The 15348-nt window shown below is 56.3% G+C and overlaps 1 protein-coding gene across 15 annotated transcripts in view; it reads right to left on the bottom strand.

Moving 5' to 3' along the window:
• Positions 1-15348, bottom strand: part of SHANK3 (SH3 and multiple ankyrin repeat domains 3) — a 703681-nt gene that overhangs the window by 285975 nt on the left and 402358 nt on the right. For all 15 annotated transcript variants that reach the window (XR_010600169.1, XM_065589968.1, XM_065590128.1 and 12 more), the window contains one exon: positions 7095-7297. Coding sequence is in view for 14 of the 15 variants with exons in the window: in XM_065589968.1 (XP_065446040.1) it covers positions 7095-7297 (203 nt within the window). In the remaining variant the exon portion in view is untranslated. The remainder of the gene's footprint in view (positions 1-7094; positions 7298-15348) is intronic.

Here is a 15348-nt window from a genome sequence, read left to right as displayed (position 1 = left end):
CCTGCAGGTCGGGCAGAAGAGACTCAGAGTCACTAGCTGGACATCTGCCCCAGCTTGCAATGGAAGGTGCGGGTTCATATACAAACCGGTGACCAAACATCTACCAAAGTAGCCCTGATAACTCCCAGCAGACTCTGCTGCCTGGGTAGGGAACCTGAGAGTGAACTAGTATCAGGGGGTAGCCGTGTTAGTCTGTATCTACAAAAACAACAAGGAGTCTGGTGGCACCTTAAAGACTACCAGATTTATTTGGGCATAAGCTTTCGTGGGTAAAAACCTCACTTCTTCGGATGCACCTGAAGAAGTGAGGTTTTTACCCACGAAAGCTTATGCCCAAATAAATCTGGTAGTCTTTAAGGTGCCACCACACTCCTTGTTGTTTTCGAGAGTGAACTAGAAGAGCAACTACAAGGGGAGAGCCCCATATCTATTAGATCATCCCTCTCCTTTCCACAAGAACAGCAAAACAGCCCCATAGGGACAGAGTAAAGAGCTGCCCACTCCTGCCTCTCTTGCTGTAGACAGAGGGCTTCAGTCTCCAGGTCTGTCAAGATGGCACCTTTCACAGCTACAAATAAATAGAACCAAGAACAAAGATACAGAGTGGGTATATGTCCCATCCTCAGCCTTCCAGCAGGTCAGAGCTAGGCTTGAATCTGAGCCCAGAGACACTATCAGTGGATCAGACCAATGGTCCTAGCCCAGGATCCTTTCTCCGACAGTGCCCAACATGCAATGCTTTCTAGGAAATTCAAGAAATCTTGCTGTGAAAATGATGGGATTCTTGCTCATGGGGAAGTTTTTTCCTAGCCTTGTCAGTGGGAGGCTGACTTCTGCTCTGAAGCAGGAGCGCTTACACGATTTTTAAAAATCCTGTCTAATGTAACTGAGGATGTTCTCAAAATCCCATAAATCTCTAATCCTATCTTGAATTCTGCGATAATTTTGGCGTGCTGTGGCAGTCTATTCCATAGATTAATTGTGTTTTGTGCAAAAAGCATTTCCTTCTATCAGCTTTATATTTGTTGTCTTTCAGTTGAACTCACTGTCCCCTTGTTTGTGTATTATGAGGGAGGATTGTGGTGCTGGCAGAGAGGTGCCAGCTCCTGCCAAGGTCCCCACGTCTCAATGAGACACTGACAAATACAGAGCTGGAATCAGTCCGGCTCACCTGGGTGTTAGTATTGTTAAAATAGGTATTGGAATGATAAGGATGTGTTTAGACTTCATTGAATGCTTGTCAGTTGCTGCCTGCATTACTGTCACTTATAACATCTGTACCCTACACTGTAAGATACAACAGGAGTGGTTCTGTTCTAAACCTCTGTGACTGCATAAATCACCAGACAGGAGAGAGATGTTAATTAGTGTGAAGAGCTGATCTTCCAAAGAAAGTGTTACGTTACAGGAAAGGTCCATCAATACCAGATGGACTATTGTGGGTGGCTGCAACTGGAATTTCCCTACATACTATCAACAAGAGGACAAAAGACATTTGTTGTTCTGCTCCCTTCCCCAGGAAGATGAGCCATGCAAGTGGACTCCACCCAACAGCTGAATACTCAGCTCCGAGCACATGGCAGGTGGAGGAGAATAAACCAAACAAAAGCAACGTGCTGCTGAGACTGGGGTGGGGGGGGGGGGGGGGAGGGAGGGGGAGAGAGAGAGTGTTTTTTTTTGGCATAAGCAAGAGATCCCCAGATGTTTAGCCTGGGTTTGCCCTAAAGGACATAGACAGCTTGCTGATTACAGAAGCTTCTATTACCTTTCAAAACTTACAATTGTAAATTATTTCAAGTATCAGGGGGTAGCCGTGTTAGTCTGTATCTACAAAAACAACAAGGAGTCTGGTGGCACCTTTTGTAAATTATTTGTGTATCTATATCTAGCTGCTTTAACCTTGTAAATAACTCTCTGTTTTCTTTTTCCTAGTTAATAAATCTGAATAGATATTATAGGATTAGCTACAAGCGTGGTCTTTGGTGTGAGATCTAAGGTACAACTGACGAGGGGTAAGTGACTGGTCCAGTGAGACTGGGAGTAACTAGAGTATTACCGTTGGTATTAGGGACAATCTATCACAAATGTACATTCACCTGGGTGGCGAGGTAGATCAGAGTGCCCAAGGGGACTGTCTGTGACTCCATGTTACGGCTGTTATAGTGCCTGAGCAGTTTACATTGGATAATTGGTTGGTGAAATCGAAGTGTAGAACTCACAGACAATCTGGGGTTTGTGCGCAGCTTCCTAACAGTCTGCCCGGCGGTTGGTACTCGCGCTCTTGAGCCCCTACAGGCAGCGTTACGAGGACAAATAAGAGAAACCCCACCTACGTTGTCGATCCCAACCACTATTTTATATGCCTATCGAAAGCACAAAGCAGAGATACATAATGGAGGAGGAAGTAGGAAAAATAAGAGAAAAATAGAAAGGAGACATCCAAGGCACTATATTAACCCAGGATTTTGGGGAGGGGGAGAAATGTGGCACTTCAAACATTATCTCGCCCATCAACGCGCACGTTTGGCGACATATGACATTTATGACAAACTTGAAAATATCAATGAAGTGAAGCAACATTCAGCAATCAACGTACAAAACGAAAAGGAAACTAAGAGTCACTTTAATGTTTCCTCTCAAAACAATCCCCTGCCCAATCCCCTGGCTTGGGCCAGGAGCTGGCGATTCTTGAAACATGTCCTTAAAGGAGACTGCCCAGCATTCTGCCCCAAACCATCCAGTTCAACAGCATCTCTTTTCAAAGATATTCCTGTTCTAGAGGGAGGCAGTATTACTAGGAATCTCGACAGGGATGAATGCAGGCAGAACCAGGCCAAGGGTGAGATGTAGGACAGGCAGGTAAGATATTAGGCCCACAGGGAAAGAAAAGGAGATGCAAAACTCAGCTTCTGCTTACTAGTTAGGTTACTGCTACCAGATTCCTCTAAAATCTCAGAGAGAAGGCAGGAGCAGTGTGACCCATGGACTCATACGCACCAGGGTAAGGCCCTGCCATCTCTGCAGGATGGGAATACCCCATTAGGAGCAGCTTCCAAGCAAAGGAAGCTTCCAGTCTCCCCTTCACCACTTCAGAAGTTTTGTGAACACTTGATACTAACAAAACCCCAGTGAGCAGGGTCTCACTGGGACCCGTTGACTTCACCCCCATGCCCCGAAACATGCCTGGAGCACCGCAAGAATTTGCAGCAACAACTGTAAGTTTCTGCAGTCTCCCAAACCATCTTCGCTGCACTTATTTCAAAGAGTGCATAATCCCAAGGGAAATCCGCCTGTACAAAGCAGACCCCACTCAAGACAAACATGACTAACGCAATGCATATCCAACGGGGCCACCCCAAAGGCAGCGGGTCCCCAACAGACACAGCAATAGCCCCAGTCAGGCAAGGGACCAACTTCTGTTCGCCCCTCCCCCCTCATACAGTCCTTGCCTCTCAGAGCCCAGAGGGGATCCCAGAGGGGATCCGAACCAGCCCCGTGGCCAGCTGCCGACTGCGCTTTGCCTGCACTCAGCTTCGCCCTGGGCCCTGGCCACTGCCCTTGGTCAGCGGGGGTCCCATGCTGCCCTACCCCGCTACAGGGCCCCCCCACACCCGCTTCCAAACTCTGCACCCCGGCTGTGCCCAGGGCCCAGGGCCCCTTGCCTGGTGCTGCCTGTGGGGTGGGTCGCCCTTGCCCATGGCCCCCATGCCTCCCCTGTGCCTGCTCCCACCCCGGCTGTGCCCAGGCCATTGGCTACTTCTCAGGAGCAGCGGGTCCCACGCTGCCCTACCCTGCTACAGGGGCCCCTATGCCCGCTCCTACCCTCTGTACCCCAGCTGTGCCCAGCACCCCTCAATCAGCACTGCCCACGGGGTGCTCCTGCCCGCTCCCATCCCTGCACCCCGGCTCTGCCCAGCACCCCTCGATCAGCACTGCCCACGGGGTTCTCCTGCCCACTCCCATCTCCTGTACCCCAGCTGTGCCCAGCACCCCTCAATCAGCACTGCCCACGAGGTGCTCCTGCCCGCTCCCATCCCTGCACCCCGGCTCTGCCCAGCACCCCTCAATCAGCACTGCTCACGGGGTTCTCCTGCCCACTCCCATCTCCTGTACCCCGCTGTGCCCAGCACCCCTCGATCAGCACTGCTCACGGGGTTCTCCTGCCCACTCCCATCTCCTGTACCCCCGCTGTGCCCAGCACCCCTCAATCAATGCTGCCCACAGGGTGGTCCCAACCCCTGTGCCCCAGCTGTGCCCAGCACCCCTCAATCAGCGCTGCCCACGGGGTGCTCCTGCCCGCTCCCATCCCTGCACCCCGGCTCTGCCCAGCACCCCTCGATCAGCACTGCCCACGGGGTTCTCCTGCCCACTCCCATCTCCTGTACCCCCGCTGTGCCCAGCACCCCTCGATCAGCACTGCTCACGGGGTTCTCCTGTCCACTCCCATCCCTGCACCCCGGCTCTGCCCAGCACTCCTCGATCAGCACTGCTCATGGGGTTCTCCTGCCCACTCCCATCTCCTGTACCCCCGCTGTGCCCAGCACCCCTCAATCAGCACTGCCCACGGGGTGCTCCTGCCCGCTCCCATCCCTGCACCCCGGCTCTGCCCAGCACCCCTCGATCAGCACTGCCCACGGGGTTCTCCTGCCCACTCCCATCTCCTGTACCCCGCTGTGCCCAGCACCCCTCGATCAGCACTGCTCACGGGGTTCTCCTGCCCACTCCCATCTCCTGTACCCCAGCTGTGCCCAGCACCCCTCAATCAGTGCTGGCCATAGGGTGCTCCCAACCCCTGTGCCCCAGCTGTGCCCAGCACCCCTCGATCAGCACTGCCCACGGGGTTCTCCTGCCCACTCCCATCTCCTGTACCCCCGCTGTGCCCAGCACCCCTCAATCAGCACTGCCCACGGGGTGCTCCTGCCCGCTCCCATCCCTGCACCCCGGCTCTGCCCAGCACCCCTCGATCAGTGCTGCCCACAGGGTGGTCCCAACCCCTGTGCCCCAGCTGTGCCCAGCACCCCTCAATCAGAGCTGCCCCTGGGGTGCTCCTGCCCGCTCCCATCCCTGCACCCCGGCTCTGCCCAGCACCCCTCGATCAGCACTGCCCACGGGGTTCTCCTGCCCACTCCCATCTCCTGTACCCAAGCTGTGCCCAGCACCCCTCAATCAGCACTGCCCACGGGGTTCTCCTGCCCACTCCCATCCCCTGTGCCCCGGCTGTGCCCAGCACCCCTCAATCAGCACTGCCCACAGGGTGGTCCCAACCCCTGTGCCCCAGCTGTGCCCAGCACCCCTCAATCAGCACTGCCCACAGGGTGCTCCTGCCCACTCCCATCCCTGCACCCCGGCTCTGCCCAGCACCCCTCGATCAGCACTGCCCACAGGGTTCTCCTGCCCACTCCCATCCCCTGTATCCCAGCTGTGCCCAGCACCCCTCGATCAGCGCTGCCTGCTCCCACCCCTGCACCCCAGCTGTACCCAGCACCCCTCGATCAGCGCTGCCCGCTCCCACCCCTGCACCCCGGCTGTACCCAGCACCCCTCGATCAGCGCTGCCCGCTCCCACCCCTGCACCCCGGCTGTGCCCAGCACCCCTCGATCAGCGCTGCCCGCTCCCACCCCTGCACCCCGGCTGTACCCAGCACCCCTCGATCAGCGCTGCCCGCTCCCACCCCTGCACCCCGGCTGTGCCCAGCACCCCTCGATCAGCGCTGCCCGCTCCCACCCCTGCACCCTGGCTGTACCCAGCACCCCTCGATCAGCGCTTCCCCGCTCCCACCCCTGCACCTCGGCTGTACCCAGCACCCCTCGATCAGCGCTGCCCGCTCCCACCCCTGCACCCCGGCTGTACCCAACACCCCTCGATCAGCGCTGCCCGCTCCCACCCCTGCACCCCAGCTGTACCCAGCACCCCTCGATCAGCGCTGCCCGCTCCCACCCCTGCACCCTGGCTGTACCCAGCACCACTCGATCAGTGCTTTCCGCGGGGTGCTCCTGCCCGCTCCCACCCTGCACCCCGACTGCACCCAGCACCCCTCGATCAGTGCTGCCCGCTCCCACCCTGCACCCCGACTGCACCCAGCACCCCTCGATCAGCGCTGCCCGCTCCCACCCTGCACCCCAACTGCACCCAGCACCCCTCGATCAGTGCTTTCCGCAGGGTGCTCCTGCCCGCTCCCACCCCTGCACCCCGACTGCACCCAGCACCCCTCGATCAGCGCTGCCCGCTCCCACCCCTGCACCCCGGCTGTACCCAGCACCCCTCAATCAGCGCTGCCCGCTCCCACCCTGCACCCCGACTGCACCCAGCACCCCTCGATCAGTGCTTTCCGCAGGGTGCTCCTGCCCGCTCCCACCCCTGCACCCCGACTGCACCCAGCACCCCTCGATCAGCGCTGCCCGCTCCCACCCCTGCACCCCGGCTGTACCCAGCACCCCTCGATCAGCGCTGCCCGCTCCCACCCTGCACCCCGACTGCACCCAGCACCCCTCGATCAGTGCTTTCCGCAGGGTGCTCCTGCCCGCTCCCACCCCTGCACCCCGACTGCACCCAGCACCCCTCGATCAGCGCTGCCCGCTCCCACCCCTGCACCCTGGCTGTACCCAGCACCCCCTCAATCAGCGCTGCCCGCTCCCACCCCTGCACCCCGGCTGCACCCAGCACCCCTCGATCAGCGCTGCCCGCTCCCACCCTGCACCCCAACTGCACCCAGCACCCCTCGATCAGTGCTTTCCGCAGGGTGCTCCTGCCCGCTCCCACCCCTGCACCCCGACTGCACCCAGCACCCCTCGATCAGCGCTGCCCGCTCCCACCCCTGCACCCCGGCTGTACCCAGTACCCCTCGATCAGCGCTGCCCGCTCCCACCCCTGCACCCCGGCTGCACCCAGCACCACTCGATCAGTGCTTTCCGCAGGGTGCTCCTGCCCGCTCCCACCCCTGCACCCCGACTGCACCCAGCACCCCTCGATCAGCGCTGCCCGCTCCCACCCCTGCACCCCGGCTGTACCCAGCACCCCTCGATCAGCGCTGCCCGCTCCCACCCTGCACCCAGCACCCCTCGATCCATGGGTGCCCCGCCCACCCCCGCACTCACCCTTGATGGCTTCGCCCCGGTTCAGCTGGATCTCACCCTCGCCCTGCGGCGTGTAGCTCTTGACCACGATGAACCTGCGGCCGGGCACGGCGCTGTACAGCTTGCGCTTGGGCCCGCGGAGGGCGGCGGGCGCGGCGTGGCGGGCGGGCTCGGGTCCCGGCCCCGGTCCCGGCCCCGGGGGGGCGCCCTGGCCGCCGCTGGGGCTGTAAACGAAGACATAGGTTATGGTGCTGATGCCCGGCAGCGCGCAGCCCAGCCCGCCGGGGGGCAGCGCCATGGCGCGGGGGCGCGGGGCTCAGCGCAGCCCCGCCAGCGGCCGCCGTCGCACGGCACCGGCCCGGCCCGGGCCCCGGGGGCCGCCGGCCGCGGGCGGCTCCATGGCTCCGCGCCGCCCCGCCGCGCTGCCTGCGGGCTGCCGCCGGCGCATGGCCCGGGCGCGGGGCCCCGCGGGGCTCGGCTCCCTCCGGCGCCGCCGCACGCACAGGGCCGGGCGGCAGGTGCCTCTCGGCGGCCGCGGCTCCGCCCCCTCTGCGGGAGGCGGGCGGGGACTCGCCGCCTCCCCGGCCCGGCCCGGCCCGGGGACCCCGGCAGCCCCCGCCCGTCCGCCCGCCCAGCGCTGCCTGCCCGGGGGCCTGGGGCAGAGCCGCGGGCTGGGGGCGGAGCCGGGGGGAGGTGCCCGAGGGGGGGAACAGGGGGCAGTGCTGCATGTTGGGGGCCAGGGTGTTGGGGGGCAGTGCCTGGGGGCGGGGGCTGGCGGGCAGGGAGTTGGTGCAGGGACTGGAGGGGGGGGGGTAATGCTGTGGTGTTGGGGGGCAGTGCCTGGGGGCGGGGGCTGGCGGGCAGGGAGTTGGTGCAGGGATTGGAGGGTAATGCTGTGGTGTTGGAGGGCAGGGCCTGGGGGCTGGGGCTGGCGGGCAGGGCCAGGGAGTTGGTGCAGGGACTGGGGGGGGGTAATGCTGTGGTGTTGGGGTGCAGTGCTGGGGGGCTGGGAGGCAGGGCCAGGGTGTTGGTGCAGGGACTGGGAGGTAATGCTGTGGTGTTGGGGGGCAGGGCCAGTGTGTTGGTGCAGGGACTGGGGGGTAATGCTGTGGTGTTGGGGGGCAGGGCCAGGGTGTTGGTGCAGGGACTGGGAGGTAATGCTGTGGTGTTGGAGGGCAGTGCCTGGGGGCAGGGGCTGGTGGCCAGGGTGTTGGTGCAGGGACGGGGACGGGGGGTGGTAATGCTGTGGTGTTGGGGGCTGGGGCTGGTGGGCTGTGCTGGGCATGGGGAGGGCAGGGTGATGGTTTGTGTGGGAGTGGTGCCTGAGGACTATCAGAGGTGAGGGCAGTGCCCCGGGTATTGAGGGGGCTGGGGGGAAGCACACGGGCTGGGTGCAGGGGCTGGGGAACAGTGCTGGGTATTGATGTGGGGAGTAGAGCCTGGTGGTTTGTGTGGGGGGGAGGGGGGAGGGGGCAGTGCCCAGGGAAGGTGAGGGGGAGGCAGTGCCCTGGTGGTTTATGTGGGAAGTGGGGGCAGTGCAGGGATGTGGGGTGGCAGTGCCCTGGTGGTTTATGTGGGAGGCAGGTTGGGGCAGTGCCCAGGCGAGGGGGGGGGCAGTGCCCTGGTGGTTTGTGTGGGAGGCAGGTGGGGGCAGTGCCCTGGCGAGGGGGGGGGGCAGTGCCCTGGTGGTTTATGTGGGAGGTGGGGGCAGTGCAGGGATGTGGGGGGGCAGTGCCCTGGTGGTTTATGTGGGAGGCAGGTTGGGGCAGTGCCCAGGCGAGGGGGGGCAGTGCCCTGGTGGTTTATGTGGGAGGCAGGTGGGGGCAGTGCTCAGGCGAGGGGGTGGGCAGTGCCCTGGTGGTTTGTGTGGGAGGCAGGTGGGGGCAGTGCTCAGGCGAGGGGGTGGGCAGTGCCCTGGTGGTTTGTGTGGGAGGCAGGTGGGGGCAGTGCCCAGGCGAGGGGGGGGGGCAGTGCCCTGGTGGTTTGTGTGGGAGGCAGGTGGGGGCAGTGCCCAGGGGTGTGGGATGGCAGTGCCCTGGTGGTTTGTTTGGGATATGGGGGCAATGTGGGGGGGCAGTGCCCTGGTGGTTTGTTTGGGATATGGGGGCAATGTGGGGGGGCAGTGCCCAGGTAAGGTGGGGGGGCAGTGCCCTGGTGGTTTATGTGGGAGGCAGGTTGGGGCAGTGCTCAGGCGAGGGGGTGGGCAGTGCCCTGGTGGTTTGTGTGGGAGGCGGGGGTGGGGGGGCGGTGCCCTGGTGGTTTGTGTGGGAGGTGGGGGAAGTGCCCAGGGGTTGGAGAGGGTGACTGTCAGCCCCCTCCCCCCCCCCGTTGTGCTGAGGTTTGTGTAATTTACTCTGTGCCCCTCCTGCTCTGTGAAGGGGGAGCGGGGGTGATGGGAATCCCCCCTGCCCTTTGCTGAGCCAGCCTCTCTATTTCAGCAGAACGGAGCTTCCTCCCTGTCTGTGCTCCAGCTCCAGCTCCCGCCCCGCAGGCTCTTGTAATGGTGGCGGGGAGCCAGGGCTGGGATGGCTGTGGAATACTAATACAGCCTGGCAGCGAGGGGACAGACTAGCGGGCAGAGAGAGAAGGGTGGGGCGCGCAGAGAAAGGTGAGGCATGGGGGGGAGACGGACATAGGAGGAGAGGGGCCTGACAGGGAAAGGGGACAGGTGGAAGCGTTCCAGGGGCCCAGGCCTGGTGGCTCTCAAAGGGCTTTGCAGCCCCAGCAGCACAGTTCCCAAGGCCTCCTGGACTTGCTAGGGCCCCCTCCTGCTGTCTGCCTTGGGGGCTGTAAACATAGGGAGAGGTTTGGGGTTTCCTCTGGTCAACATCAGTCACCAGCCAGCCGTCTGCAATAGCGGGAAAGGTGATGAAAGGCCCTGAGCTGGTGGCCCTGAGTATAGTGCAGGATTCCCAGCCAACTTCTCAGCACCATGCTTTGGGCTCCCTCGCCTCTGGCCAACTCCTCTGCACTGCCCTCCCCCCTCGACCTCAAGCTAGGCCTCAGTGCTCCAGGCTCTTCCCCTGATGTGTTCATTCAGCCCTTTCTGAGGGCCCCTCAGTGCACAGAGCTGCACTTCAACTCAGTGCTGGGTAGGTTCCCCCTGCCTTCCATGGCTTCTGATAGTAACCTCTTAAATTCACTGTCCCAGAACAGTGGCTGGAAAAAGACACTTCTCAGCCAAGGCCAGCACAGAGCCAGCCTCCTCCTGCCCCTGGGGAAGTGGGAGGGCCATGCAGACACATAAAGGAGGCGGGGGCGGGGGGGGCTGTATAGCAGGGTCTTCCCTTTTGTGTTGGGCTCTGCTGCTGCTCAGAGTTGCTGCTTGGCTGAGCAGACGCATCGCTGCAGGGGGGCACCCTGCCAGGGTTAAAAGAAAAGCTAGCCCTTCAGGTGCTCACACTGAAAGGCATCACTCAAACACACAGATTATGTAATTCCTTGGATTTGCAACCAGGTGGGGGGTATAACAGGCAATTCTGGAAAGACAGCAAATTCTGGATGGACAGGAAAGCATTTTGCATAGTTCCCAAAGTCACCAACCGATGAACACCCAGATACCCCCATACAGAGAAGAGGGGAAGGGATGGTTAATACTTAAAACACCTAACAACAAAATGGCAAGGCCTCATGTCTTGGAAATCACCATTTAAGGAAATCCAACTCAGTCCCATTCCCAGACTCAGGCTTCAACTCAAGACATGTCGTAGTAGTGGGGTCAAAAGCTTGGTGCTCTTTGTACAGTACAAAGCTGTAGTCCCTGGAGCGAACTGCTGCTTACACAAAATAAATAAATAAATCTCGGTAGTAAGAGTTCTAAATCGCACCTTAGTATCATTTTTACTATCTGTAGAAGAAATAGTAATGGGGATTTGATTATTAGAAATAGATAGTTGAATTTGTGATGACCAGGAGAACCACATAGTGCATTGCTTGCCAGGTGCAAAGATTGTGGACCTCTCGACACATCTAGATAGCCTTATGCACAGTGCAAGGGAGGATCCAGTGTCGTAGTATATGTAGGTACCAACGATATAGGGAAAAGTAGAAGAGAGGTCCTGGCGGCCAAATTTAGGCTGCTAGGAAAGAGATTACAGTGCAGGATTCCTTGGTAGCATTCTTTGAAATGCTTCTAGTTCCACACACTGGAGCAGTTAGAACTGCTGGGTCTCGCTACATGGATGAGACGATCGTGTTTAGGTGTATTAGGAACTAGGGCACTTTTGGGGAAAGGAGGAGCCTATATGGGAAGGATGGGCTCCACCTAAACCAAAATGGAACCAGATGGCTGGCCTGTAAAATTACAAAGGTCATAGAGTTTTTAAACCGAGGGCTGGGGGAAAGCCAGCAGGTTTGGAGGAGCACACAGCTTGGCCAGACTCATCCCTTAGAGCAGGATTTATTTAAGAGGATACTCTATAAAGAGAAGAGGACAGATGTTGATAAAGTACAGGTAGAAACTGAAGAGAAAAAGACAAATGAAAAAAAAGAGTTCCCATTCAATTACATCTGTGGAAACAGGGTTAAAGGATTTAAATATAGGCCTCTCAGTTGTAAGAAACAGAGCAAGTGTCGTGCTAAGTCTTAGCCTAATATCGCAAGAGCTGTAGAAGCAGGGCTCACGTCAGAAGCGGGTGGGAAGACAGCAGAGTAGAGTCACCGTGACCCAGCCTTGAGATAGCAATGTTTTGAGAACAGAAGTGAGAAAATACAGGAATGGGCAGGACATAACATAAACAAACTGCAGATGTTTTTAATGAATGCATGCCACTAAAATGTATAAATGCTTGTGTGATATTGCTCATACTTTGAAGAAACTGAGGCAGAGATGCTCTCTGTCAGCTGTGTTCTTCCCTTGCAATTGCATGTCCTGAATAAAGCTGTCTCTGATTTTGTTGCCTCCAACCTGAGAGTGGAGTTCGTTTCTTCCACACATCACATGAAGACAGACAACTAAATATTGACAAATTTTATAAGTGTTTGTGAACTTGAGTGCCTGGTACTAAATGAGGATATGGATATACCACGCATCACAGAAACTTGGTGGAATGCTCAGAATCAATGGAAGATGGTAATACCAGGGTATAAAATATATAGGAATGAGAGAGTAGTTGCAATGGTGGGGGAGTGGTACCGTATGTAGAAGAAAGCATAGAGTCAAATATAGTAAAAATCTTACATGAATAAAACTACCATAGAAAATCCATGCTTGAGTAATAAAAAGCATAGCAGTAGAAATATACTACCGACCACCTGAGCAGAATGTTGGCAGTGATTATGAAATGCGCAGGGAGATTAGAGGCTACTGAAACAGAAAACTCAATAAAAATGGGGAATTTCAACTATTGACTGAGAATGTGTCATCTCAGAATGGGATGCAGAGCAAAAATTTCTAGACATCATGAATGACTGCTTCTTGGAGCAGCCAGTCCTGGAATCCACAGGGCGAGAGGCAATTCTTGATTTAGTCTGAAGTGGAGCACGGGATCTGGTCCAACAGGTGAATATAGCTGAACTACTTGGTAATAATGTAATGAAATTAAACATCCTTGTAGAGGAGAAAATACCACAGAAACCCACCACAATAATATTTACACTCAAAAAGGGGAAATGCATAAAAATGAGAAGGCTAGTTAAACAGAAATTAAAATGAACAGTCAAAAGAGTAAAATGCCTGAAAGCTGTATGGAAAGTATGTAAAAATAACATTAAAAGGTTCAAAATATATGTACATCCCAAATAAAAAGCAAGAGGACCAAAAAAACCCACACCACTATGGTTAAACAACAGAGTAAAAGCGGCAGTTAAAGACAAAAAGACATCCTTCTAAAAATTAGAAGTCATCTACTGAGGAATCATACTGAGGAAAATAGGAGCATAAACTCTGGCAAGTCAAGTGTAAAAGTATAATTATGCATGCCAAAAAAGAATTTGAAGAGCAACTAGCAAAAGACACAAACTAACAGCAAAATTTTTTTTAAGTACATCAGAAGCAGGAAGCTGCCAAACAAGCAGTGGGGCCGCCCGCCACTGGATGATCAAGGTGCTAATGGACCACTCAAGGAAGACCAGTGCATTGCAGAGAGATTAAATAAATTCACTGCAGAGGATGTGAGGGAGATTCCCACACCTGAGCCATTCTTTTTAGGTGACAAATCATAGAATAATAGAATATCAGGTTTGGAAGGGACCTCAGGAGGTCATCTAGTCCCACCCTCTGCTCAAAGCAGGACCAATCCCCAACTAAATCATCCCAGCCAGGGCTTTGTCAAGCCAGGCCTTAAAAACCTCTAAGGACAGAGATTCCACCACCTGCCTAGGGAACCCATTCCAGTGCTTCACCACCCTCCTAGTGCTACCATGAGTCAGCCCCTCACCTCCTGCTGTGTAAAGGATGAACTGCATCACTCAGCCGAGATGTCTCTGAGCTTTGTCACCAAACTGATGATTCTGGGCCCTTTGCATGGCAGCAGTACAGACCACACAATGAGAGTGGAGGAGAAGAGGTATCCTAGCAGGGCCGGTGCTTCCACTAGGCAACACTAGGCGGTCGCCTAGGGCGGCAGGATTTGGGTGGCGGCATTTTGCCGCCCTCGGCGGAAATGCGGCGGCGGGGGGTCCTTCTGCTCCGGGTCTTCGGCGGAAATTTGGTGGCGGGTCCTTCACTTGCTCCGGGACCCGCCGCTGAAGTGCCCCGAAGATGAGGAGCAGAAAGAACCCCGCCGCCGAATGCTCAGTGGAGCACTGCTGCCTAGGGCGGCAAAAACCCTGGTGCCACTCCTGGACATCACCCAGTCCCTCTTAACTGAGCTCTACGCCCTTCACCATGCCCAGGTGAATCGTAAGGATGTCAGAGGGAGAGGGGGGAAGATTCTGATGTTGCCAGTCACAGAGCTATGGCATCAACTGGTCCCATGCTGGCCAAAGCAATGAACTCTCAGTCAACTGACTCAATTTACTGCAAGCCATGTAGAGAAGGTGCTGCCCTCCTGTGCGCCCAGTATACTTTGCTGCAACCCATAATCCCATAGGACAGAGGATGTTGCTGAATCCTTGAGTTGTCATGTACAAAACATCACTAAGGCCTGGTCTACACTATGAGGTTAGGTCGAATTTAGCCGCATTAGGTCGATTTTATAATGAATGCGTCTACACAACCAACCCTGTTCCACCGAACTTAAGGGCTCTTAAAATCGACTGCTCTACTCCTCCCCGACAAGGGGAAAAATGCTAAAATCGACCTTCCTGGATCAAATTTGGAGCAGTGTAGATGCAGCGCTGTGCAATTCGATGGTATTGGCCTCCGGGAGCTATCCCTGAGTGCTCCAATGTGACCGCACGGATAGCACTAGCCAGGTACACAGGAAAAGCCCTGGGAACTTTTGAATTTCATTTCCTGTTTGGTCAGCGTGGCAAGCTCAGCAGAACAGATGACCATGCAGTCTCAGAATCGCAAACGAGCTCCAGCATGGAGCAAACGGGAGACACTGGATCTGACTGCTGTATGGGGAGAAGAATCTGTGCAGGCAGAACTCCGATCCAGCAGAAGAAATGCTGATATATACGCCAAAATCGCGCAGGAGAGCGGCTGCACCAGGGATGCACTGAGGAACAGTCCCAGATTCAGGTATCAACAGAGGAGGTTTTAGTACAAACTGATAAATTAAACAGTAATAAGTCACCAGAACCAGATGGTATTCACCCACATCCTAAAGGAACTCAAATATTAAATTTCAGAATAACTAACTATGTTATTAACTAGGTGCTGGCTGGTGAGTCTTTCCCACATGCTCAGAGTTTAACTGATCGCCATATTGGGGTCGGGAAGGAATTTTCCTCCAGGGCAGATTGGCAGAGGCCCTGGAGGTTTTTTGCCTTCCTCTGCAGCTGGGGCATGGGTCACTTGCTGGAGGATTCTCTGCACCTTGAGGTCTTTAAACCACGATTTGAGGACTTCAATAACTCAGGCATAGGTTAGGGGTTTGTTACAGGAGTGGGTGGGTGAGATTCCGTGGCCTGCGTTGTGCAGGTCAGACTAAATGATCATAATGGTCCCTTCTGACCTTAAAGTCTACGAGTCTATGAGTTATGTAACCTATCGCTTAAATCAGCCTCTGTACTAGATGACTGGAGGATAGCTAACGTGATGCCAATTTTTAAAAGCGGCTCCAGGGGCAATCCTGGCAATTACAGTTCAGTAAGATTAACTTCTGTACCAGGCAAATTGGTTGCAACTATAGTAAAGAATAGAATTATCGGACACATAGGTGAACAC

Source organism: Chrysemys picta, chromosome 1 (assembly GCF_011386835.1).
Source record: "Chrysemys picta bellii isolate R12L10 chromosome 1, ASM1138683v2, whole genome shotgun sequence".
Taxonomy (NCBI): Eukaryota; Metazoa; Chordata; order Testudines; family Emydidae; genus Chrysemys; species Chrysemys picta.
This window is presented reverse-complemented; position numbering and strand designations above follow the sequence as displayed.